Source organism: Phyllobates terribilis, unplaced genomic scaffold (assembly GCF_046119375.1).
Source record: "Phyllobates terribilis strain yellow unplaced genomic scaffold, ASM4611937v1 Scaffold_1__5_contigs__length_1240528914, whole genome shotgun sequence".
NCBI lineage: Eukaryota > Metazoa > Chordata > Amphibia > Anura > Dendrobatidae > Phyllobates > Phyllobates terribilis.
Genome location: NW_027362761.1, coordinates 232,529,316 through 232,557,074, shown reverse-complemented (window position 1 = coordinate 232,557,074; position 27,759 = coordinate 232,529,316). Strand labels below are relative to the sequence as shown.

Sequence of the window (27,759 nt, the reverse complement as noted above, 5' to 3'; positions counted from 1 at the left end):
CAATACATTGGGGAAACCTCTCCCAAACTCAATTCCTGGTTCCACTGTCTCCAGGTCAGTTATGGGTGCCTGTGGCCTGTGTGTTTTTCTTCCCCGAATTCAGTCAATGTTGCTCCCTGGTTGTTTTTTTGTTACAAACTTTTCCCTATTTTTTGGGTTTTGGGTCTCCTACTGCCTTCAGCACTAAATGGAGTTGCCTCTTGTCCAAAGACTTGATATGCAGTAGTGTTCAAAATAATAGCAGTCCAATATAACTAACCAGATTAATCTGTTTTTGATATAAATTATATTACCACATGTCAAACAATTTACCAGTTGGTGCAGTAGATTCTAAGAAAACCAACAGACTCCGCATTCATGATCTGCTGCATGTTTTTGAGTCTGTGTATTTGAATAATTTATTGAAAGGAGTGTGTTCAAAATAATAGCAGTGTGGAGTTCAATTAGAGAGGTCAATCATTCTGTGAAGAAACAGGTGTGAATCAGGTGGCCCTTATTTAAGGGTGAAGCCAGCACATGTTGTACATGCGTTTCTCCTTGAAAGCCTGAAAAATATGGGTCGTTCGAGAAATTGTTCAGAAGAACAGCATACTTTGATTAAAAAGTTGATTGGAGAGGATAAAACTTATAAAGAAATGCAGACAAGAATAGGCTGTTCAGCTAAAATGACCTCCAATGCTTTAAAATGGAAAGCAAAACCAGATAGACGTGGAAGAAAACGTAAGACTGCCATTCAAATGGATCGAAGAATAGCCAGAATGGCAAAGGCTCAGCTAATGATCAGCTCCAGGATGATCAAAGACAGTCTCAAGTTACCTGTGAGTACTGTGACAGTTAGAAGACGCCTGTGTGAAGCTAATCTCTTAGCAAGAAGTCCCTGCAAAGTCCCACTGTTAAGAAAAAGACATGTACTGAAGCAGATACAACTTGCCAAATAACACATCAACTGGCCTAAAGAGAAATGGAGAAACATTCTGTGGACTGATGAAAGTAAAATTGTTCTTTTTGGGTCCACGGGCCACAGACAGTTCATCAGAACCCCAAACTCTGCATTCAAGCCACAGTACTCTCAGAAGACAGTGAAGCATGGTGGTGCAAGCATCATAATATGGGCATGTTTCTCCTACTATGGTGCCAGACCTGTTAACCGCATACCAGAGATCTTAGTCTGATAGAACACTTATGGGGTGACATCAACAATGGAGTTTCTGAGGCAAAGCCAACAAATTGTGGGATGTAGTCAAAGCATTCTGGGCTGGAATAACAGTTGACAGGTGGCAGAAGTTGGTTGACTCTATGCAACATAGATGTTAAGCAGTTCTACACAAACAATGGGTATACAACTAAAGATTAGGTTAGTGATTCACAGGAATGCTAAATCCTCAAAAAAAATACATATTGTGAGTTTGTAAAGACAAATACAGACACTATATATATATTTTTTTTTTTTTTAGAACAGCTCAATGTTTAATTTTATTTTCTGTAAAGTAGTTAAAAATGATATACATTTCTCTTCATGTTTTGAGTTAGAAAACAGTGTGCAATGTTTCCTAGGCATGGAAACAAAAACTAGTATAAAGATTTTGTGCTTAACTCCTGTTTTTGAACACTACTGTAGCTCACCAGGTGGAGTGAACGCTTTTTTCACCTGGTGTCAAGGTGATCCCCAATGTAGTGAACGAGAAAGGGAAAAAAAAGCCTAATTTTCTACATTACAGCAGATACACTGAGACTCTGGTGAATGCATCACATAGGATACACAGACTCTGTTGTCTGGTTCAACGTCACATAGGATACACGGATCCTCAGTGTATCCTATGTGATCTTATGTAATGGATGTCTTCCCTGACCCTTTGCTTGACAAGCTTTTAGGTGTGAAGCTGCATCTAATAGAAATACACTGGAGAATCACTTTTAGGGCTCATCCTCAACAGACAAGTGCAATCCAATAAAAAAAATCGGAATTGCACTCTGACTAATGTTAGTGAATGAATCTATGTTCATCGGCGATTTTTTTTTTTTTCTCAGCTCGGAACGGACTGAAAAAATCTCAGCATGCTGCGAGTGGCAGCGTATTTCTGACAAGGCTTGCCAATGCAAGTCAATGAGTGCGAGAGAAAAAGATTTTCACACACCCATCGCATAGGAAACCTGACATTTCATCAGCCGCGTACAATAAATTCAGAGTGTGACCCGTCACAATAGAATAAAATAAAAAAATGGGGTGGGGTCCTCCATATTATTCTTAACCAGCTGAAAGAAAGCTGGGGGCTGATGTTTATAGTCTGGGAAGCGGGTAATAAACAAGAAGCTTATTAACAACAGTTGACCCCACAAAAAAAATGGTGTGGGGTTCCACTATTTTTAATAACCAGGAAAAGGCTAGGCAGACAGCTGCGGGCTGATATTGGCCAAGGAAGGGACCATGGATATTGGCCCCTTCCCAGATTAAGATCAGCCCTTCAGCCACCCTAGAAATGGCGCATCCATCAGATGCGCCAATTCTGGACTTGCCCTGATGCGGTGGCAAGTGGTGTAATAGTTGTGGGCTTGATGTCAGCGGCCATAAAACAGCTGACATCTATAAGACATCCCCATTACTAACCCCATAGTCAAATGTAATAAAGACACAGGCAGAGAAATGCCCTTTATTTGAAATAAACACTCCCCACCCTCAACCCATGTACTATTGTAAAATTAAAATAAACTACAGTATTACTCACCTGTCTGTCGATAATTCATGTCCCGCAACGAGCCCAACTCTGCTACATCTGGATGTCTTGCTGCTGAGCGGTGGCATGATGCTACCGTTCAGGATGCCATTCAGAAGACACTGAGCTGAGCATGAGCTTCAGTGCTGAGTGAGGACGTCAGCAAGGTGACTGGAGTTCATAACCGATGAACTTCAGTCACCTTATCCTGACGTCACTGCTTGCAGTGTGAAAAATTCTCACGCAGCAAGCAGTGACATCAGGACAAGATGACCGGAGTTCATCGGCTATGAACTCATGTCACCTCGCTGACATCAGCGCTCGGGACTGAAGCTCCATTCTCACGCTCAGCGTCTTCTGGATACCAAGCTGAATGGTCGCATCATGCCACTGCTCAGCAAGGCATCCAGATGTAGCAGAGTTGGGCTCGTCGCGGGACATAAGGATTATTGGCAGACATGTGAGGAATACTGTGGTTTACTATTTTTAATTTTACATTAATGTGTAAAACAGAGTGGGAAGTGTTTACTTCAAATAAAGGACGCTGTGTTTATTTCAATAAAAGGACTTTACCTCTGTCTTTATTAGATTTGACTATGGGGTTAGTAATGGGGGTGTCTTATAGACGCCTCTCCATTACAAACCCATGGGCTTGATGTCGGCGGCCATTAAAAGAGCTGATATCAACCCCACAATTATTACCCCACGGTAAGTGGGAAGAGCGGAGGCTAAGCGCCAGAATTGGTGCTTCTGATGTATGCGGCATTTCTGGGGTGGCTGACGGCTGATGTTCTTAGTCTGGGAGGAGGCAAATATCCATGGCCCATTCCTAGGCTATTAATATCAGCCTGCAGCGGTCTGCCTAGCCTTTGCTGGTTATTAAAAATAGGGGACATCACCCCATTTTTTTGTGGGGTCACACCTAGTTAATAACCAGTAAAGGCTAAATAGACAGCTGTGAGCAGATACTAATAGCCTGGGAAGCTCCATGTTTATTACCTGTGGTAGGTCGACTCACTCGGCTTCTTAAAGAGGTAGACAAAGGAACCGTTTCTATTTAAAGTCCAGCTGGTTTATTGCAATCCTCATTAACCACGTCACCATAAAAACTTAAATACAGCCTTTGTGCAGCACAAGGTAAAACAAAGCAACAAGTCCATACAATAGTGCTGGTTATCGCCCAACCATTAGGTGTCTGACAGCCACTTTACACCCCCCTTCCCAGACTATAAACATCAGCCCCCAGCTGTCTGCTTTCCCTCAGCTGGTTAGAAAAATTAAGGGGGACCCCACGCCATTTTTTTCTTTTAATTCTTTATCAGCTAAATACATGGACTGTAAGCTACACACACATTGCAATGATGATATATCTCACTGACATTTCTTTATATTATCTCTGTATAAACTAGTTGAAATGACAATTACTGTATGTAAAAGCTGATGTTAAAAATGCATGTCATACGGATGCTAGGTGAGAAAATTCACATGACACTCGTCCTACTTTTCAGGAACAACATTGGACCGATTTTATTTACGCCGATGAGTGTCAGCCCTCAGATACAGTTTGTACGAGGGAGATTATGTCTGCATCTAATTATTGTATTACGTTAGCTACTCTACCTGTACTCGCTTAAAGCAAAAACTGAAAGCATAAGGGGAGGGGAGGGGGGAGGGCAGGGCGAGGAATGGAGGCATCTGAGAGCAGTCAGAGGGGAATCTAATAGGCGATCTTGCCGTCATATAGTTCACAGGAATCAACAACTGACATTTTGTCCCCACAAGAGTCTTTACAGAACTAACAATAAGACTTTAGATCACATGACCAACAGCACTGGTGGACACAGACTCAATTATAATATATTGGCCATTTGCCATCCAATAGCTCATCATAATGCACAATTTCACCTGCTTTGGGGGGTAGAAATGGGCCCACTTACTACTTGGGCCCCGGTGTACATGCACAGATTGCATCAATGATATGTTCGCCGCTGACCAACAGTCTTAAATGAAGAGGGACGGAAATGTATAGATGCAAGTGAACTGGGTTAAAACAATGCTAGACTATTTCGAGACATTAGCATAATGTGCAAAAAAAAGCGCTATTTTAAAGGAAACCCATCATGTATAAAAAGGCTATGAACCTGCAGATATGGGGTTAATTGCAGGTTAATAGTGTTCTGAAGCGAGCCAGCACCAAGAGCCCCACTGCTGGGAGAAGATAAACTTTATTCCTCTCGTCAGACTTTCAGTCATAAGGGTGGGTCGGCATGGCTTCAATGACCACTCAGTGCATAGAGAGTGGTGGCTGTAAACATGTTCCAGCACTGACTGACAGCCTGCTCAGCTTTAGATCATTAACCTCATATCTGCAGGTTAATATCATTTTTTTTACATGACAGGTTCCCTTTAAAGGTCACCGCCTACAGGAGAATTCCCCTAATAAGGATTTTAAGCTTGCCAAGGTATCACAAATCTATTTACATTGCCAAGTTGGGTGCATAAATCTATGCTAAAATATACACTGCTCAAAAAAATAAAGGGAACACTCAAATAACACATCCTAGATCTGAATGAATGAAATATTCTCATTGAATACTTTGTTCTGTACAAAGTTGAATGTGCTGACAACAAAATCACACAAAAATCATCAATGGAAATCAAATTTATTAACCAATGGAGGCCTGGATTTGGAGTCACCCCCAAAATTAAAGTGGAAAAACACACTACAGGCTGATCCAACTTTGATGTAATGTCCTTAAAACAAGTCAAAATGAGGCTCAGTATTGTGTGTGGCCTCCACGTGCCTGTATGACCTCCCTACAACCCCTGGGCATGCTCCTGATGAGGTTGTGGATGGTCTCCTGTGGGATCTCCTCCCAGACCTGGACTAAAGCATCCGCCAACTCCTGGACAGTATGTGGTGCAACGTGACGTTGGTGGATGGAGCAAGACATGATGTACCAGATGTGCTTAATCGGATTCAGGTCTGGGTAACGGGCGGGCCAGTCCATAGCTTCAATGCCTTCATCTTGCAGGAACTGCTGCCACACTCCAGCCACATGAGGTCTGGCATTATACTGCATTAGGAGGAACCCAGGGCCAACCGCACCAGCATATGGTCTCACAAGGGGTCTGAGGATCTCATCTCGGTTCCTAATGGCAGTCAGGCTACCTCTGGCGAGCATATGGAGGGCTGTGCGGCCCTCCAAAGAAATGCCACCCCACACCATTACTGACCCACTGTCAAACCGGTCATGCTGAAGGATGTTGCAGGCAGCAGATCGCTCTCCACGGCGTCTCCAGACTCTGTCACGTGCTCAGTGTGAACATGCTTTCATCTGTGAAGAGCACAGGGAGCCAGTGGCGACTTTGCCAATTCTGGTGTTCTGTGGCAAATGCCAAGCGTCCTGAACGGTGTTGGGCTGGGAGCACAACCTCCATCTGGGCCCTCATACCACCCTCATGGAGTCGGTTTCTAACAGTTTGTGCAGACACATGCACATTTGTGGCCCGCTGGAGGTAATTTTGCAGGGCTCTGGCAGTGCTCCTCCTGTTTCTCCTTGCACAAAGGCGGAGGTAGAGGTCCTGCTGCTGGGTTGTTGCCCCCCTACAGCCCCCTCCACGTCTCCTGGTAGCGCCTCCAGCCTCTGGACACTACGCTGACAAACACAGCAAACCTTCTTGCCACAGCTCGCATTGATGTGCCATCCTGGATGAGCTGCACTACCTGACCAACTTCTGTGGGTTGTAGAGTCCGTCTCATGCTACCACGAGTGTGAAAGCACAACCAACATTCAAAAGTGACCAAAACATCAGCCAGAAAGCATTGGTACTGAGATGTGGTCTGTGGTCCCCACCTGCGGAACCACTCCTTTATTGAGGGTGTCTTGATGATTGCCAATAATTTCCATCTATTGTCTATTCTATTTGCACAACAGCATGTGAAATTGATTGTCAATCAGTGTTGCTTCCTAAAGGCCCCGTCACACTAAACGACGCTACAGCGATCCCGACAACGATACGACCTGTCGGGGATCATTGCTGCGTCGCTATGTGGTCGCTGGTGAGATGTAAAACAGTCAGATCTTCCCAACAATGCAGCAGAGATGCGGCGACCCGTAACGACCTGTATCACGATGCACGCCTATGTGTTTCTGTGTCTGAGTCGTCAACAAGGTCGTTGGTAAGGTGTGAAACACACCGATGCATGCTACCCAGCGGGACCTCAACGATCAAAGAAATGTCCAGACCATTCCGACACGACCAGCGATCTCGCAGCAGGGGCCTGGTCGCTGCTAAGTGTCAAACGTAACGAGATCGCTGCTGAGGTCGCTGTTGCGTCACAAAACTTGTGACTCAGCAGCGATCTCGCTTAGTGTGACGGGGGCTTTAGTGGATAGTTTGATTTCACAGAAGTTGATTTACTTGGAGTTATATTCTGTTGTTTAAGTGTTCCCTTTATTTTTTTGAGCACTGTATATTTAACACACAAGCCTTTTACAAAAATTGTTCTACCTTGTGCATATTCTGAATATTTGTCCAGTTGGGTAAAAGGAACTTTTTTTTGTGAATATCCATACCAATGCCTTTAGAGGCAGAGAATGGTTGTCCACTAAAACGCCAATTTCTAACATCTCATATGTACCAGCTCCTGTTCTCTATTTTCTCCTAGTGCTTTGCACACAAGAAATTATTCACCTGGAGCAGACTGAACCATATGGACCTATAATCATCACACCGGGAAGACTCTATTCACAGAGCTGCAGGTTTTAACTGTTTTTATCTGATGTGAAATTGTTTATGCTAATTATTTATTATTTTATAAACATAGTTATAAAGTTTTATACAGACTACAAAAAAAATGTTCTTGCGTTTTGTTCTTGATGTCATGGTACACACAATCCATTGTACATCAGATTTGAAGTTCAGCTCTTAATCTTTCATACTCGTGTTAAAAATGAGTTTCTATCATCAGTTATTACATGTTAAGATATGCAAATAGCCTCTGCAAAAAGAAAAAAATACTTTACTTCTAGCGCCACCTATTGGATGTAGAAAACCTAAAAGTCAATATTGACCCTTTACGGAGCCTTACTTAGGATAAAGAGGCAAACCAGAAACTCCATTTGCAGACATGTGTTTCAGGGTGTTTGTCTCATCAGTGCAAAACAGGAGATCTGATTCGCCTGGATGAGAGGCCACTTATAGAGGTTGTAAGGGGGAACGTTTAAAGGATCAATATTGGCTTTTAGGATTGCTATAGCCAACAAATGGCGCTAGAATTCAAGTCCTCTTTCTCTCTAACAAGGCTATATGTACATTTAAATTCTCATTGGAGCATTGTATGGCTTTTTAAATCTCACTACGCCGGCTTGGCACTCTCCACAAGGAGGACTGTTCAAACATTGCATATAGAAGCGATCCTATTTTGTTTAACCTACTGACCGTTTGTAGGAAAGCATGCTGTAGAGCACAGATAAGCCGTCATTTGCATAACTCCCTATACATTGTACTTATAACGGAAATGCTTGTACTCATGGAAATATCGAGAAAGACCACCCTTTTAACTCATGGGTCCATAAGGACCAGGACATTTTTTTATTCCCATCTTCCAAGAGACATATTTTTTTTCATTTAATGCATTGAAAAAAGGAAAAAAAAATTGTGGGGTTGAATGGACCTTCCCCCACCCCTAGCAATTCTGCCATTATTTTTTGCATTTCCTTTTTACACTGTCCACTGCATAATAAAATTGACATGTTAACTATATTGTGCATGAAGTATTACAGCTACAGCAACATATATCTTTGTTTTCTTTCTTAAAAGTTTTCTTTTAAAAATAAATAAAAAAATATATATATTTGCTCTGTGTTACTATTTTTTGAGACTCAAACCTTTATTTTGTGGTTGTTAAAACTGGGTGAGCGCATGTGTTTTTACAGAGTTTGGTATAAAGTGACAGATGCATTGAGATGTGACAGGAAAAACGGTGCAGGCCTTTATCAGTATGGTGTGAAAGTGGTAAATAACAAGGGATGTTAGAAATGCAATTATGCAATAAAGCTGTTTTAAAAAACCTGAAAATGCCCTTTAGAAGTAACTTTTTTTTTCTTTTATGCTTGCCTTTTTTGTGCATCTTTGTTCTTTAGAGCTGCGTACTATACTGTAGACTTAAACAAGAATAAATAGGACATCTTTACCAGCCTTAACAAAACCTCTATATTTATTGCTTTAGTTTGAACAGCAAAAACAGGCATTTGTGACATTTCACTCTTCTCAGCCATTTGTGTCTGTCAACAAAACAGTTCTGATGAGTAGGTGACAAACAGGCTTCTGGGTCCAAAGGGTAAACTGGAACTATCAACTGCAACTTGAACATTAATGCAAACCATGGTAATCATTTCTCCTGAGGTCGAGAAACATATGGTGGCATCACAGGATTACAGAATCAGCATGAAAAGTTAATCTAGAAAAAAAAAAAAAAAAGTGTTTTTGTGGCTGTCAACTGGACAGACTAACTGAAATATGCTCCTTAGCCTTAGCGAAGAGCTAGGCGAAGCTTGGAAGACTTTTCATCAGGAAGAGACATCATAGCATTCTGCAATTCCTGGGGGAAATGCCGGCCCACATTTCTCAACAGTATCAATATGGTCAACTCCGTATCTGCAAAAATCATAAAATGAAAAATAATAGTGAACATTTACATTTTATCAGATTTTATACGGTGAAACAAGACAATAGTTTTACAATACCCAACAAAAATGCACTACACCTTGATTTCCAGGTTAGGTAGTTCTATTTTTCCAGGTAGACTGAAAGGACCTTTCCAGTTTCAGAAAACTTGTAAGCCTGGTTGCAGTTTGTTCTAAACAACAAACATACTAGCACCGATTGCCGATCAGTTGCATTTTTTTAAAGAGGTTGTTCACTACTTTTATATTGATGCCCTATCCATAGGATAGAGCATCAATGTGTGATCAGCCGGGGTCTGACATCCAGCACCAGCTGTTATCGGTGGTGGCGGCTGCTGGCCGTAAATACCTGCGGAGCTTGGCTGTCTAATTGTACTGGCTGGGGCTTGTTACTGCCCATCCACCTTCAATTCAATTCAACGGGAGGCGGATGTGCAGTACCCAGCGGCGGCCACTACAAGGAGACGGACAGCTCTGCAAGTAAGCACTTCTGGCCAGCGGCCACCGCTAACAGCTGATTGGCAGGGAGTGCTGGACCTCGACCGATCAGACATTGATGGGCATCAATGTAAAAGTAATGGACAACCTCTTTAGTTACTTTCCTTATGAATTTGGTGCAATGTCAAAAATGGGCTTTCTTCCTGTCTTGAACTATCTTGTTCTGCGCATGTTGGTGCCAAAAACTCAAAAATAGCACCAAAATTTTGGCTTTCTCAAAAATTACACCGGGGGGGGGGATACTGGAGTGAAATTGCACAAAATTTTGTGACTTTTATAAGTTGCAAATGATTCATTAGGCTAAAATATCTGGAATAGCTAGACTCTGCCCACAAAGTGGAAAGTAGACTAAAAAAAGGCGCAAATAAAATAATGAATAAATAAAAATGAAAAGAGCAAAACACACAAAACTATACAAAAAAAAACCCACTTGCAAAGTCGATGAAGAATTGGGGCTACTGTTCTTTACTCATCCTTCTTAGGTCCAGCTCAGAATCTCCGCCACTGCTCCGCTGCCATTATGACAGCACTGCAGCCAATCATTAAGCTCAGCAGCTCTTCACATGTTGAGCAGTGGTGGAGACTTGGTACTGGACCCAAGCAGGGTGACTAAAGCGCAGTTTTAAAAAAATACTGCAACGGGGGTTTTGAAACTGAAAAGCCCCTTAAATGAACAGGCCATTATAGCCGCTTTTCATATTGCACATGCTTGGGTTTCCCCTTCATGAGCCACATTCATTTGAATACATTTCTCTGTAGAGGTAGTTTCAAGAACTTAAAGGGGTTTTCCAAGAACAAAATACTTTTATTCCAAAATTTATTAATTAAAATGTAAGTTCAACAATTGGATGTTTTTTTTAAAAAAACAATGTTCCTTAGCTGAGATAATCTCATAAATGTGCCCCTGCTGTGTACTGTGTAATAGCTGTGTCTGACCGTACAGGAACATGGTCTGATCATACCACAGCTCCTGGGCAGGAGGGAGAAAAAGAGTATACAGATATTACAGCACGGGATCACAGAGGATTCTTTCTGTGAGGTAAAACATGTTTTTAAACAGGCAGGTTAATTGTTTCACCTTACAGAAAGCAGCAGCTGTGATCTCCTGCCGGCCTGTTTATATTATCTGTCTTGCTTCTTCTCCTGCCCAGGAGATCTGGTATGAGCTAACCGTGTTCCTGCATGGTCAGATACAGCCACTACAGTACTAGGGGCATTCTTAGAAAACATGGGGTCACATAACAGAAGTTGTAATTGGGGCCCACCACAAAAAAACAAAATAAATTTCTGCAGTTGTCACAGAAGAGCATTCTTATCACTTTGGAGTCCTTACAAAGTAGTTTTGCCCCTATTGAAGCCCATTAGTGTTCCCATGCACTAAGGAACCCCTCTCGTGGCACCCAAAAAGTATGATGCCAACAAAAGTGCCCCCTAAACACAGTAAAAAAAAAAACCCACCCCAACAGTGAATTTCTCCACACGCACAATATGAGGACCCTACAGTACTTTGTGGAAAAGCCCCTTTAACTCTTAATCAGGAAATTTACACAACTTTCATATTTCATATTAAAAGAGTTGTTGTGCTAAGAAAACCAAAGTGCATAAACATACAGATGCTTCTCACAAAATTAGAATTTATTTCAGTTTTTCAATACAAAAAGTGAAACTCATTATATAGAGCAGTGATGGCAAACCTTTTACAGATCGAGTGCCCAAACTGAAACCCAAAACCCACTTATTTACCGGCAAGTGCCAATACAGCAAATTAACCCGAATACTGAGGTTTTAGTTTAGAAAAAAACAACTCATACAGAGAGCAGGCGAGGGCAGCATAGAGCAGCCACAGAAAGGAGCAGGGGTATGAGACTGCAGAAATAAAGAATGTGCTCACCCCCATCTTGGTATATACCGCAATCCATATATATGCTGCCTGCCCCCCCCTCTCCCAATCCACGTATATATTCCACCTTCCCCCCTCAATCCACGTATATATGCTGCCTTCCCCCCCTCAATCCACGTATATATGCTGCCTTCCCCTCTCAATCCACGTATATATGCTGCCTTCCTCCCCAATCCACGTATATATGCTGCCTTCCCCCCTCAATCCACGTATATATACTGCCTCCCCCCTCAATCCACGTATATATAATGCTACCTTCCCCCCCTCAATCCACGTATATATAATGCTACCTTCCCCCCCTCAATCCACGTATATATGCAGCCTTCCCCCCCAATCCATATATATTCTGCCTCCCCCCCAATCCACGTATATATGCTGCCTTCCCGCCTCAATCCACGTATATATGCTGCCTCACCCCTCAATCCACGTATATATGCTGCCTCCCCCCTCAATCCACGTATATATGCTACCTTCCCCCCTCAATCCACGTATATATGCTTCCCCCCCCTCAATCCACATATATATGCTGCCCCCCTCAATCCACGTATATATGCTGCTGCCCCCCTCAATCCACGTATATATGCTGCTGCCCCCCTCAATCCACGTATATATGCTGCCTTCCCCCCCTCAATCCACGTATATATGCTGCCTCCCCCCCAATCCACGTATATATGCTGCCTCCCCCCCCCTCAATCCATGTATATATGCTGCCTCCCCCCCCTCAATCCATGTATATATGCTGCCTCCCCCCCCTCAATCCATGTATATATGCTGCCTCCCCCCCCTCAATCCATGTATATATGCTGCCTCCCCCCCCTCAATCCATGTATATATTCTGCCTCCCCCCACCAACTGTTGGCACAGTTATTAGAAAATGGAAGAAAGACAAGATGACTGTCAATCTTCCTCGGTCTGGGGCTCCATGCAAGATCTTGCCTCCTGGGGTAAGAATGATTCTGAGAAAGGTTATGAATCAACCTAGAAGTACATGGGAGGACCTGGTCAATGACCTGAAGAGAGCTGGGACAACAGTCTCAAAAATTACTGTTCCTAACACACTACGCCGTCATAGATTAAAATCCAGCAGGGCATGCAAGTCCAGGCCCGTTAGAAGTTCATCAATGACCATCTGGATGATCCAGAGGAGGCAAGGGAGAAAGTCATGTGGTCAGATGAGACCAAAATAGAACTTTTTGGTATTAATTCCACTCGCTGTGTTTGGAGGAAGAAGGATGAGTACAACCCCATGAACACCGTCCCAATCATGAAGCATGGTGGGGGAAACATCATACTTTGGGGGTGCTTTTCTGCAAAGGGGACAGGACAACTGCACCGTATTGAAGGGAGGATGAATGGGGTCATGTATCGTGAGATTTTGGCCAACAACCTCCTTCCCTCAATAAGAGCATTGAAGATGGGTCATGCCTGGGTCTTCCAGCATGACAATGATCCAAAACACACAGCCTAAGGAGTCGCTTCGTAAGAAGCATTTCAAAGTCCCAGAGTGGCCTAGCCAGTCTCCAGACCTGAACTTAATAGAAAATCTTTGGCGGCAACTGAAACTCAATGTTGCCCAGCAACAGCACCGAAACCTGAAAGATCTGGAGAAGATCTGTATGGAGAAGTGGGTCAAGAACTACAGGAAACGTCTGACCTCTGTAATTGCAAACAAAGGTTTCTGTAACAAATATTAAGTTCTGTTTTTCCATTGTATCAAATACTTATTTCATGCAATAAAATGCAAATTAACCCCTTTCCAACCCATGACGTCTTAGTACGCACATTTGCGTACCCCCGGTTCAATGAGGGCTGCTGCGCTGAGCCCTCACTGAACAGAGCACGTCATCTGATTCTTACAGCTGACATGTGCCCGCAACAGCCGCGGGTGGAATCGCGATCCACCTGCGGCTGTTAACATGTTAAATGCCGCTGTCAATCTCCGACAGCGTCATTTAACGCGCGCTTCCGGGTTGCGCGTCATAAGCCCCGCCCATCGGCGACCCCGTCACGTGATCGCGGGTCACCGATGGGCGTGCATGAAAACCCAGGGTCTGCAGCAGACGCCTGTGGTTGTCATGATCTGGTCGCTATGAGCGCCACCTAGTGGTCGGCGCTCATAGCACAGGACCATTTCTGCTGCATGCAGGGGATCTGCTCGTCCCCTGTATGTAGCAGAGACGATCAGACAACTGCTGCTTCTAGTCTCCTATGGAGACTATTGAAGCATGCAGTAAGTGAAACAAAAATGTTTTTAAAAATATAAAAAAAATATAAAAGTTTAAATCACCCCCCTTTCGCCCCATTCAAAATAAAATATAAAAAAAAAACCCCACATACACATATTTGGTATCGCCGCGTTCAGAATCGCCCGATCTATCGATATAAAAAAAGAATTAATCTGATCAGTAAACGGTGTAACGAGAAAAAAATTCTAAACGCCAGAATTACTTTTTTTGGTCGCCGCAAAATTGCAATAAAATGCAATAATGGGCGATCAAAACATCGGATCTAACCCAAAATGTTATCAATAAAAACGTCAGCCCGGCGCGCAAAAAATAAGCCCTCACCCAGCCCCAGATCACGAAAAGTGGAGACGCTACAGGTATCGGAAAATGGCGCTATTTTTTTTTAGTTTTTTTTTACCAAATTTTTTTCACCACTTAAATATAAAATAACCTATACATGTTTGGTGTCTACGAACTCGTAATGACCTGGAGAATAAGAATGGCAGGTCAGTTTTAGCATTCAGTGAACGTGGTAAAAAAAATAAATAAAAAACAACTGTGTTACTGCACTTTTTTTGCAATTTTACCGCACTTGGAATTTTTTTCCCGTTTTCCCATACACGATATGGTAAAAGTAGTAATGGCATTGAAAAGTACAACTTGTCCCGCAAAAAATAAGCCCTCACACGGCCATATTGTCCAAAAAATAAAAACGCCATGGCTCTGGGAACAAGGGGAGCAAAAAACGAAAAAGCAAAAACGACAAAACCCAAGGTTGCGAAGGGGTTAATTATATAAAAATCATCCAATGTGATTTTCTGAATTTTTTTTTTTTTTTTTTTAAAGATTCTGCCTCTCACAGGTGAAGTGTACCTACGATAAAAATGACAGACCTCTCCATTTTTTGTAGATGGAAAAACTTGCAAAATCGACAATGTATCAAATACTTATTTTCCCCACTGTATGTATACACCTAAATATACATTACAATGGCCAATGCCTTCAGCTGTTATAAAAGAGGTTACTGCAGCTAAACTGGAAATATAAATAGTTCTAATCCATATGATGAAAGCAAGGTGCAGGTCTATAGGGAGCACAACCTTGAATGCCCAGCAGAGCGTAAATGGCAAGAACCATCTATTTTCTCCTTGCCAAAAATGCATTGTTAAAAGCTATGGCATATCCTGCTTTATAATTAATATATGGATCAGTAACTGTGTATTGTAGGTCAGAGGAAAATTACAAAATATACACAGACATTATCAGACTTGAATTTAAGTGCCTTAGTTGTAAGTGTGTTTTTTTTTTGTAAGAAAAATGATAAGCAAGTAGCAGGTGGCAATATTAATAGGGGCCCAGAATCCCAATCGGTAGAACTGCTTTCTTTGTGAATTTGGTCTACTTAAAAAAAAAATTGTAGTGGACTAGTGGCGAACCGTAAAAATATGATAAAGATTACAGAACCAGCAAATAGAGGGTTTATGTAAAATATCTGATCACCAATGTGCACAGCATATTGTTTTAGAACTAGAAAATCATATTCATTAGCAATTTGCAGCAGAGTTGGCACAGAAAAAAAGGACCCAATAAATACAGTCTTACCTGGTTTAATCTCCTTCGTTCTTAACACATGACCAAATATTCTTGCAATTTCATTAATGTGTGCAACAACCTGAATTGAAGAATCAAAGGTCATAAAAGAAAAGGCAGGCATTCTGTGTACATATGATCTCAGCTGAAAAACATGCTAGGTTCCTTTCCATGGAGCAAACACCTGCAATTAAGTCGATTTTACCCTCGCAGGGTGGTTCTCCTGCTGCAGACATATTGTTTCAACAAGAGTCTACTTGACGGGCAGTCAGCAGCTTGATAACAAACATGACAGCATCTTGCGGCTCCAGTTAGACAAGTATTTCCTAACTCAAGAATCAACACCAAAAGAGAAGCCTGCACTTCTGGTATTACACACAACTAAATGGAAAGTCATCCATCTGAATTACACGTACATTTAGTAGTATTAAATTAGTATTTTAGCCATGCCAACTATACCCATCAATGTAAAATGTTCTTGATCTCCTCACAAATGGTTATCTTTCAAAAGCTCAAGAAGGCTTATATAATTCCACATACCAACTGTTCATAAGACGAACAAGAAGGGCACAGGTAAAACCAATTTCACAACTACAACTGTGAGGGTACAGAGGTTTTCCACATTCATGCAAGAAATTATTTATCATTATATAAATGTTTTACAAAGCGGTCAAATACACCTTGTGTTTCACTTCCTTACCTTTTTTAAAAGGGAACAGGTCACCTCTAGAAACACTACATACCTGCAGATAGAGTGGCAATCTGCAGGTTAATAGCATTTAAATAATGTCTGGCTGCTTTACTGGAGCAGCGAATACAGGGAGAAAATGAAGATATATTCTCCTCTTGGTTGCTGGCTTCCAGTCTCAGGGAAGAGGAGGGGGCTGTTAGTCACCACTTACTATACAGAAAGTGCGCTGTAATCATGTGTGCACAGCAAGCGGTCAATCAATGTGCCATACAGTGATCACAGCGTGCACACTATACTATATGCTATTTTTTATTATGTCGCCATTTTTTGATACTCGAAACATTTTCATTTTTCGGTCGATGGAGCTGTGTGAGGGCTTATTTTTTGCGAGGCGAGAGAAAGTTTGTATTGATACCATTTTGGGATAGATATGACAATTTGATCACTTCTTACAACATTTGTTTGCCGTGACCTAAAAAAAAAAAAAAAAAAAAGAAGCAATTGGGGGGTTTTGAATTTGTGCTTACGGTGCTCACTGATCAAGTTAATTTTATATTTTAATAGACTGGACTTTTTATGGACGCAATGATACCATTATGTGTATGGTATCCGAAAATGTAATGTTTTTTAAAACTTTTTTTTTAAACTGTATTTTTAGTCCTCTTAGGGGACTTGAACCTGCGATCGTTAAATATAGAGCAATACACAGTATTGCCGTAAATAGCAAAATCACAGTCTCTTTTAAAGCCCAGCCAAAGGCTGGGTTTCAATGGAGCTCCGTGATGACAGGCACGGAGGTCTTCAACAGACTCCTCGTTTTCATAGTAACTCATGGGCGCCCCATGATCACTTAGTGGGGCAGCTGATGGGCGCATAGAATGACGTGAGCTTGCTCCATACACCAGCTCCTGATTTGTGCCGTACATACACAGTAAGTTCAATAAGAGATTAAAGGGTGATGGTTTTAAAATGCTACTACTTTTGGTGGAGTGAGTGGGGTTCCAATAAGGCCTCTTAATGACACTTCGAAACTGAACAGGTATTCAAAAATTTTTAAGTTTCATAAATTTCCTCTGAGAAATTAAAATGCGAAACTTTTATTTTGTTAGGATGTTATAAGGTTTAAAAGGACATTTGAAAACTGATGCGGAGGTAAAATAGACATATGGGAAATATTAAATCTATGGGAAATATTAAATCTGGACTTTTTTTGTGTAGTATAACTATCTGGTTTAAAGGGGTTGTCTGGTCTGCTGATAAAAGTCTGCGGGTCCCATATGTGACTGCAGACTTCCAAAACCTTATAGTGTGCAGTGCGCGCACACTGTCAAGATTCTCTGGTATTGCATAGCAATTTGCAAACTTTCGGCCATTTTAGACTTGGCCTGCTCGGCCTCCCTCAATTCACTTGTATTGAGCGAGGCCGAGCACGTCTAGTCTAACATTGCCGAAAGTTTGCAAATTGCTATGCAATACCAGAGAATCTGACAGTGTGCACGTCTAGATGACATGTGACTGCATCCATACAAATCGCATACTTGCAGTCACACGCCGGATCTTGCTGGCAATATTGGAGAATTTTGACATTGAAAATGGTTAATTTAACATTTTCATAATCAATCAAAACATATCGACCTAAATTTACCATTAACCCCTTCACCCCCTGCCTGTTTTCACCTTCCTGACAAGGCCAATTTTTTCAATTCTGACCAGTGTCAGTTTATGAAGTAATAACTCTGGAACGCTTCAACGGATCCCCCTGATTCTGAGACAGTTTTTAAGGGACATGTTGTACTTCATGCAAGTGGTAAATATTGTTAGATATGATTTTCGTTATTAAAATATTGAAAAATTGACAAAAAAATGAACATTTTCAAACTTTGAATTTTTATGCACTTAAACCAGATAGTTATTAACCATTTTGTGTGGTAGAACTAACATTTATCACATGTCTACTTTACCTCAGCATCATTTTTTAAACAATTTTTTTTGTGAAGTTAGAAGGGTTAAAAGTTGATCATGAATTTCTCATTTTTCCAACAAAATTTACAAAACCATTTTTTTTGTGTTAGGGACCACATCACATATGAGGTGACTGAGGGGCCTGTGTGACAGAAAATACAAAAATACCCAAAAGGGACACCATTTTAAAAACTGCACCCCTCAAAACCACATTGAATACGTTTATTATCCCTTTAGGTGTTTCAAAGGAATTAAAGCAATGTGGAAGGAAAAAATTAACATTTTAATTTTTCCTACAAAAATATTGTTTTAACCCCAAATTTTACATTTTCACAAGGATAACAGGAGAAAATGGACCATACAATTTGTTGTGAAATTTCTCCCGAGTATAAAGATACCCCATATGTGGTGGAAAACTACTGTTTGGGCGCACGGCAGGGCTCGGAAGGGAAGGAGCGCCATTCGACTTTTGTAGCGCAAAATTGGCTGGGACAGACCGCGAACGCTATGTCATGTTTCCAGACTCCCTGATGTGCCTAAAATAGTGGAAACCTCACCCCCCACAAGTAACACCGTTTTGGAAATAATACCCCTCAAAAAACTTATCTAGATATGTGGTGAGAACCTTGAACCCACAGGTGAGTCACAGCATTTTATAACGCTAAGCCATGAAAATAAAAAAAAAATAAAAAATGCATTTTCCCCACGAAAATGTTACTTTAGCCCCAAATTTTTCATTTTCACAAGAGAAATAGAAAAAAATGGACCTTATAATTTGTTGTGCACTGTCTGAGTAAACCGATACCCCATACGTAATGGAAAATTACGGTTTGTGTGCACGGCAAGGCTTGGAAGTGAAGGAACACTATTTGAATTTTGGAGCGACATTTTGGCTGGAATAGATTGCGGACGCCACATTTGAAGAGCCCCCGACATGCCAAAAACTTCAGTAACCCCTACAAGTGACCTCATTTTGGAAACTACACCTCTTGAGGAATTCATACAGGGGTTTAGTGAGCATTTTTAACCCTCAGGCGATTCACAGAGTTATACAACACTGGACTGAGTAAATTAAATATTACATTTTTTTCCACTACAATATTGCTTTGGCCCCAAGTTTTTCATTTTCAAAAGGGATAATAGGAGAAAACTAACGGTACAATTTGTTACGCAATTTCTCCTGAGTGCGCCAATAATATGTAGTCGAAAACTACTTTTCAGGCAAAATGGAAAGGTCAGAAGAGAAGGTGCGCCATACTGTAGTGCAGATTTGGCTGCTATGGTTTGCAGGTGCCATGACCCCATTTTACAAACTACACCTCTCAGGGGTGTAGTGATAAAAATGACAGCACAGGTGTGTCACAGAATTTTATACTATTTGGCAGTGAAAAATAAATTATTACATATTCACCAATAATATTTACTTTTAACCTCAGATTTTTCATTTATCACACAATTTCTGCTGAATGTGGCTGTACAGTACTGCTTAGCCTCACTCGGGAGGGACGGAGTGCTATTTGACTCTTGGAGAACAAATTTTCATAGAATAGTTTGCGGGCTCCATATACAAAGCCCCTAAGTGCTAGAAGAGCAGAATCCCCTTCCTCAAGTGTCCCCATTTTGGAAGTTACACCCTTATGGGAATTTATCTACAGGTGTAGTGACAATTTTGAATCCATGGGTGTCTTCCAGAAACAAGCAGCAGTGAATTTAGTAAGTGAAAATTGCAAATCCACCATTGTAGTGCCCAGCTCGCGCTTCTGGAGACACACACCCCATATATTAAGCGGGCTCTCATCGCTACAGAAATGCCAAATATGTGGACACTAAATGAGGTTTAGGCACATTGTGGGGCTCAGGAGGAAGAGGGGCATTTGGATACGGGAGCACAGAGTCATAGCACTTTTACCAGAGCCTTTATGCTATCAGTAACGTGGAAGCCCCCTATATTTCCGTTAAAAGATGACGGACCTGAGTGGGGACTTGTTTTTTTGTGTGTTGAGTTTAGCTTTCATTGATAGAATTTTGGGGTACAGAACATTTTAGATCAGTTCACATCTATCCTGTGCGCTATGCTGAACACCTACATCTCCGAAATGCGTGATTCAGATGAAACCCTGACAACTCCATTCATTAATGAGACAGCAGGGTTACTCTGGACTCTGTCCAGCCTCTGTTTAGCGGCGTCCGTCTCTTTAAAGCTACACAAAACTGGGCTTTTGTGCACGCCTAATCACAGGCCAGACGAGAGTTCAAAATGACTCCATCTGCCTCATTACAGTGAATTTTCCATCTGGAATTTTGTCTGAAATCACGTAATTTAGAGATTTACATGGAAAACCCAGTGTAAACGCTCTAGGCAGAGTGCAGGATAAATGTGAGCTAAACCTTCCTGCAATCTTTGGGAGGCAGAAGGAACAAAATCAAGAGCAGGTCAAGAATTTGTTTTATTTATTTTTTATTTTTTTACACCATTCACTGTGCGGAATAAGTGAAAAGACTGAATTTATTCTTCTTTGGATCACGATGTTTACAGCGAGCCCACATTTATTTTTTTTATTTTTTTGGATACTATTAAACTAAAAACGCTCTTTTATAAAATAAAGTTTTTTTTACATCACCATATTTTGAAGGCTATAGTTTTTTTTATTTTTCTGCTAACAGTCATATGAGGTTTTGTTTTTTTATGGGAGTTTTTATTGGTACCACTTTTCAGCACAAAATATTTATTAATTGCTTTCTATTCCACTTTTTGGAGGCAAAATAAGCAAAAACCAGCAATTAAGGAAATATATATATATATTTTTTTAACTCTGTTCACCATGTCGTAAAATTAAGAACTGCTTTATTCATCGAGTCAGTACGAATACAGCAATACCACATTTATATTGTTTTCTTTAATGTTTTGCTGCTTTTACACAATCAAAATAATTTTTGTAGAAAAAGAATAAATGATTTATGCATGGCCTTATTCTGATAGCTATAGTTTTTTCTTTTTCCACTGATTGAGCTGTGTGGTTGCTTTTTTTGTGGGGACAAGATGATGTTTTCAGTGATACCATTTCTATTTACATATAACTTTTTGATCGCGTTTTATTCCACTTTTATGTCTGTTTTTGCTATATTTTTTATGGTGCTTACTGTAAGTTAAATAGTGTAACAGCTTTATAGATCAGGTAGTTCCTGAGCAATACCAAATATTTGAACTTTTTTTTTGTTTATTTTTGTTTCTACACAAATATACATATTTATTAGCATAATATTTTTTGCTCTTCATTTTGTTGAGGTTTTTTTATATACAGGGTGGTCCAAAAGTAGGTGGCCAGAAAATAATGACATTTATTTTGATTTATATATAAAATTATATTTACTAACACAAGCATAACATTGACAATTAAATTTTATTCTGAACAATAATACAAAAGCCCTTAAATTTTATCACCGCAGGTGCTCAAACTGTTTTCCATTACAATTTGCACAGCTTTGAAGTCTGCCTCTTACGCTTCCACAAACTTTTTTGCACAAGTCTCTTTGGGTATTAATTTCTTGAAATGCATCTCTTATGTAATTTTTCAAATCACTGACACTTTTTGGTTTTCGACTATAAACTTTGTGAGGAATGAAAAGTGGAATCTGATTGGTTGCTAAGGGCAACTGAGCCAGTTTCACTTTACACCATGTTTGATAAATCTCCCCCTTCATAACCTTATTACACTTTCTGTCCACCTACTTTTGGACCACCTTGTGTATATATATATATATTTTTTTTTTACTTATTTTCTTAGTCCTTCTAAGGGACTTGACTTCAAGTTTTATTACTCTGATCACTGGTATAATCCATTGCCATTACACTGGCAGAATGCCTTTTATACCATGCTCCTAACGTGGTCTAACAGGTCATTATTTGATCTCCTGCTGTCATGGCAACCATCGGACCCCCCTGATGACATCGCGAAGATGCTGATCAGGTGGGACAGGGAGCCCCCTCCCTCTCCTATCCTTCTAAATGCTGCGATCGCTATAGATCGCGGCATTTAGAGGATTAAGCATCAGTATGTCATATATTGAGAAACAATTTCAGAATGACTGAGATATGTAGAAGCATTCCAGAGTTATTACCACATAAAGTAATAGTGGTCAATTGAAATATTTGGCTTAGTCATTTAGGGGTTAAACACCTTGCTTCTTCTAGCACTTTTGCATCCTATTTCTGCATAAATCAGTAATTATGCCTTTTTCCGGACTTGCAGTCACATACACTACCAGATTGCTTAGTTTCCCAGCAATACCAAACTTAAAAACAAAACGCTATAGTAAAACAACACCATCTATCATGAAAACAGTTGGGCATTTCTTGCAACACTCTCTGGCAAAGGCTGTATCTATAAAACTAAAGAGAACCGCCATGTTTATTTTTTAGGAGGATGTTTGGATATGTTTGCAGGGCAATTGCGGACTTATTTCTATGCATCTTACCAATGCTACCAAGAAATATACCTCAGGAAGCATAAAGAGACCAGCCTCATATTTGAGTAGAGTACTGGATGTAAAATTGCTGTAATATTCCTGTTACATAAGGTGATATAAAAGGTATTCATGTAGATATGACTTCCAATAATGTATGTTAAAAATATACCTGTGAAGGGTTTTTGTTATAAAGGAATGCAATGCATTTAAATACTATAGTGTTCTCCTCAAAATCTTCCTTCAATGGCATCGAACGAAGCAACACTGGAAGTACCTAAAAGAAGGATAGAAATGGAATGTTATCATCCTTAATAAAAGAAAAATGGACAAAAAAATAAAGAAAAACTCAAATGGATCAATGCTCAAGGGCCTGGCATTTGGGGTTTGTACATATGTATCATTAGCCCCAAGAGGCATAATATAAAGGCTAGCCATGTACCATTAGCCGTTAATGGTGTAATAAAATGGGACTACACAAAACAATAAGGAGTTTTTGGTACTTCACTTCAGAAGACAGAGGACTAGACAGAGAATTTATATTGATAACACTTTTCCAACTTTTATCTAATAGTTTCTTTATCTTTAGAAAAAAAATATGCTAAATGAAGCATGGACTTGAAATACATCTACAATGAATCAATTCTGCCCAGTGCAGGCTCTTCAAAAGAGAGTGGAAGTGGAGCAATGTCAGACTGTACTAAAACTGGATATTGCTAGGCAGCTATCTGAAGTTATTCATCAAGGCAGTTGTAGAATATTCATTATAGAAAGAGAACATTTAAGGGAACCGGTCACATCCCCAAACGCTATTAAACTGCCAATGTAGGGTTAATCTGAGGGTTAATAGCATTGCAGAGCTGCCATCCACCATGCTGAAAGCGCAGCTACTGGGAGAAAATTACCTTTATTCCTCCGGGGACCCGCGGTTTTCAGTCACACAGGTGTGTTCGGAGCAGCTACAGTCACTGCTCAGTATACAGTGAGTGGCGACTGTTAGCAAGCATTGGCACCTTGATTGGCGGCTCGCTCTGCGGGGCACCTGGGAATAGCAAGCTGTCCAAGTGCTGGGGTGTGCTTACTGGTGCTGTGCACGTCTCTGACTGAAAGCTGGTGGCTCTGGGGAAAAATAAAGTTGATTTTTCTCCCAGCAGCTGTGTTTCCAGTAGTGTGACTAGGCAACTTTGTAAGGCTATTGACCTGCAGATTAACCCTATATTGGCAGGTTAATAGCGTTTGGGGACATGGCAGGTTCTCTTGAAGGTGATGTTCGCTTGTAGTGGAAATACATTACATTACATTTATTAAATTGGACATTTGCCTGACATTCCTGGGCCTCATATATACTGTTGTACTTGTTCATAAATATTAACGGTATATCCCCCTTATCAGTATTGGTATTAGATTATGTACTTGTGGTCTTATATTGCCGATGAGTGGTGAACGTATCTATTTCAGGGTTACATGTATATACATGGGATTTCCCATCTGTTTTTCTGGTCCTCTGATCAGATGTTGTTTGGATATTAATTATTTATTTATCTATCAGATTTGAATGTGTATTAATAAGGTTGTAAAGTATAAAATAAAGCATGCCTCTATAACTTGCCTCTTCTATTGTTTCCTTGGCTTACTTACCTGGTTCCCTGCATGTCCATGTACACCCCGGCTTCTTGAGAGGACGGTCTTGTCCCATGTGATTACTGCAGAGAAGCCTCTGCACAAACCACAGCACTGACATCAGACAAAATGTTACTGTAAGAGGTCAGGTTGTACAGAGACTGGCAAAGAACCAGGAAACAAAACCCTAGGAAATGTAGAAAACTGGGGTCCCCCATTTCATTTGCATTGGAACATTTATGGCAGATATTAAGGACTTTCCCAACTGAATCATTGAAAAGCTGAGAGAAAATACAGTTGTGGACAAAGGTTTTAAGACTGACAATTCTGGTTTACACAAAGTTTGCTGCTTCAGTTTTATTGTGACAATTTCTATTAAAGGGGTTTTCCCACAAACAAAGTACATTTTAATCAATAGATCTTGGAATAATAATAAGTTCCACAATTGGATGTGATTAAATAAAATGTTCCTGTGCTGAGATAATCTTATAAATGTTTCCCTGCTGTGTACTGTGTAATAGCTGTGCCTGACCATACAGGAACATGGTCTGAACATACCACAGCTCCTGGGCAGGGAAAGATGCAAAAGAGTATACAGACATTACAGCAGGGGATCACAGCTGATTCTTTTTGTGAGGTAAAACATTTCTTGCCTGTTTTTAAGCAATGTTTTACCTCAAAGAAAGAATAATTTGCGATCCCCTGTTGTACTGTCTGTATAATCTCTTTTTCTCCCTCCCTGCCCAGGAGATGTGGTATGATCAGATCATGTTCCTGTACGGTCAGACACAGCCATTACACAGTACACAGCAGGGGCACATTTATAAGATTATCTCAGCACAGGAACATTTTTTTTTAAACAGATTTAATTGTGAAAATTATTATTATTCCAAAATCTATTGATAAAAATGTTGATTAAAATTAACTTTGTTCATGGGAAAACGCCTTTAACTTTAGATTGGTTTAAAGAGTAATCAGATGAATTGAAAAAAATTGCAAAGTCATTCCTCCAAAGAAAATTTACTTAATCACAAAAACACCAATTCCACAGAATGTCAGCCCTAAAATAAAATGACCAGTTTACATCAGTTCAGTGATCTCTTTGTTAGTTCAGGAGGACAAGGAAGCTGATATATCTTGGTCATGCTGATTGAGTTGTAAAAGAAGACTGGTTGCTTTAAAAGGGTGCAAGTGCTTGAAACCATTTTCTTCTGTTAACCATGTATACCTCAACACATGCAGTCATTGCTTTGCATCAAAAGGGCTTTACAGACAAGGACATTGCTGCTTGTAAGATTGCCCCTAAATCAACCATGATATTTGATCATCACAAAGTCAAATAAGTCCAGCAAGTGCCAGTAGAGTCTCCTAAAGAGGATTCAATTAAGGGAACAGTACAACACCATTGCAAAGCTTGCTCAGGAATGGCAGAAAGCAGGATCCAGTGCATCTGCACGCACAGTGAAGCAAAGGCTTTTGGAGGAAAAGGGCAGCAAAAACACACTTCTTTCCAAGAAAAACCAAGGAAAGACTGACATTCTGCAGGAAATACAGAGATTGGACTACAGAGGACAGGGGTGAAGTTATTTTCTCTGATGAAGCCCCCTTCAGACTGTTTGGATCATCTGGAAGAATGATTGCCTGGAGAAGCAAAGGCAAACACTACCACGAGTCCTGCATGATGTCAATCGTAAAGCATCCTAAGACCATTCATGTGTGCGGCTGCATTTCATCCAAGGGAATGTGCACAAACACAAGTTTATAGATATAGCATAAAGTCCAAGAATAGATGCAGCACTCACCAATAAATTCTTAAAGTGGTATCCCCATCTCCAAGATCCTATCCCAATATGTAGTAGGTGTAATAACAATAATAATATTAGCAAATACCTACAATTGTAGTGTAGTATTTTTGATTCGCTATGTCTCTTTCCTCATGTGCAGGACTTTAGGTATCCATGGTTATGTCCATTGATAAAGTGACAGTTAGCTAGCTGCTAGTGGTCGTAACCGTGGATACCTAAGGTCCTGCAATACCTGCACATGAGGTAAGTGGCATAGCAAATCAAAAATACTATACTACATTTCTAATTGGAGGTATTTGCTAATATTATTATTATTACACCTACTACATATTGGGATAGGATCTTGGAGATGGGAATACCCCTTTAAGATCCATTAATTATATTTAAATTCCATGACCGTTGAGGCAGACAGGCTATAGATCTCCTTCTTCACAAGACCGGGTCTACAGCTGTATTGGAAATTATAGTGCCAACACTAATTTGTTTTCATGAGCACAATTTTGCCTATGAACACTGTCATGTTAGAATGGTATCATGGTGGCTCAGTGGTTAGCAATGTAGCCTTGAAGCGCTGAGGTCCAGAGTTCAAATCCCACCAAAGACAACATCTGCAAGGAGTTTATACACTGCTCAAAAAAAGAAAGGGAACATTTAAACAACACAATGTAACTTCAGGTCAATATTACTTCTGTGAAATCTACCTGTCCAGTTATGAAGCAACACTTATTGTGAATCAATTTCTCCTGCTGTTGTGCAAATGGAACAGACAACTGGTAGAAATGATAGGCAATTAGCAAGATACCCCCTATAAAGGAGTGGTTCTGCAGGGGGTCACCACAGACCATTTCTCTGTTCTCATCCTTTTTGGCTGTTGTTTTGGTCACTTTTTCATTTTGCCATTGCTCTCACCCCTAGAGGTACGGTAGCATGAGGCGGTGTCTACAGTACAACCCACAGAAGTTGCTCAGGTAGTGCAGTTCATCCAAGATGGCATATCAGTGCTAGCTGTGGCAAGAAAGGTAGCTGTGTCTGTCAGCACAGTGTCCAGAGCATGGAGCAGATACCAGGAGATGTGGAGGGAGTCATAGGAGGGCAACAACCCAGCAGCAAGACCGTTACCTCCTCCTTTGTGCAAGGAGGAACAGGAGGAGCACTGCCAGAGCCCTGCAAAATGATCTCCAGCAGGCCACAAATGTGCATGTGTCTGCACAAACGGTTAGAAACCGACTCCATGAAGGTGGTATGAGGGCCCGACATCCACAGATGGGGGTTGTGCTCACAGCCCAACACCATGCAGGACGCTTGGAATTTTCCACAGAACACCAGGATTGGCAAAGTCGCCACTGGTCCCCTTTGCTCTTCACAGATGAATGCAGGTTCACACTGAGCACATGTGACAGACGTGACAGAGTCTGGAGACGCCGTGGTGACCGATTTGCTGCCTGCAACATCCTTCAGCATGACTGGTTTGGCAGTGGGTCAGTAATGGTGTGGGGTGGCATTTCTTTGGAGGGCCGCACAGCCCTCCATGTGCTCGCCAGAGGTAGCCTGACTGCCATTAGGTACTGAGATGAGATCCTCAGACCCCTTGTGAGACCATA

The 27,759-nt window shown here is 40.8% G+C and overlaps 2 protein-coding genes across 2 annotated transcripts in view; one reads left to right on the top strand and one right to left on the bottom strand.

Annotated features, from left to right (window-relative positions):
* The window catches only part of REC8 (REC8 meiotic recombination protein), a 120,873-nt gene extending 112,524 nt beyond the window's left edge, over positions 1 to 8,349 (top strand). The window contains exon 19 of the mRNA XM_073671035.1: positions 7,384 to 8,349. Coding sequence (XP_073527136.1) covers positions 7,384 to 7,484 — 101 coding nt within the window. The 3' untranslated portion in view covers positions 7,485 to 8,349. The remainder of the gene's footprint in view (positions 1 to 7,383) is intronic.
* A 546-nt stretch (positions 8,350 to 8,895) lies between these two features.
* The window catches only part of IPO4 (importin 4), a 200,623-nt gene continuing 181,759 nt past the window's right edge, over positions 8,896 to 27,759 (bottom strand). Inside the window, exons 28-30 of the mRNA XM_073671034.1 lie at positions 22,906 to 23,010; positions 15,629 to 15,698; positions 8,896 to 9,374 (exon numbers count right to left, since the gene is read on the bottom strand). Of these exons, the coding sequence (XP_073527135.1) occupies positions 9,250 to 9,374; positions 15,629 to 15,698; positions 22,906 to 23,010 (300 nt within the window). The 3' untranslated portion in view covers positions 8,896 to 9,249. The remainder of the gene's footprint in view (positions 9,375 to 15,628; positions 15,699 to 22,905; positions 23,011 to 27,759) is intronic.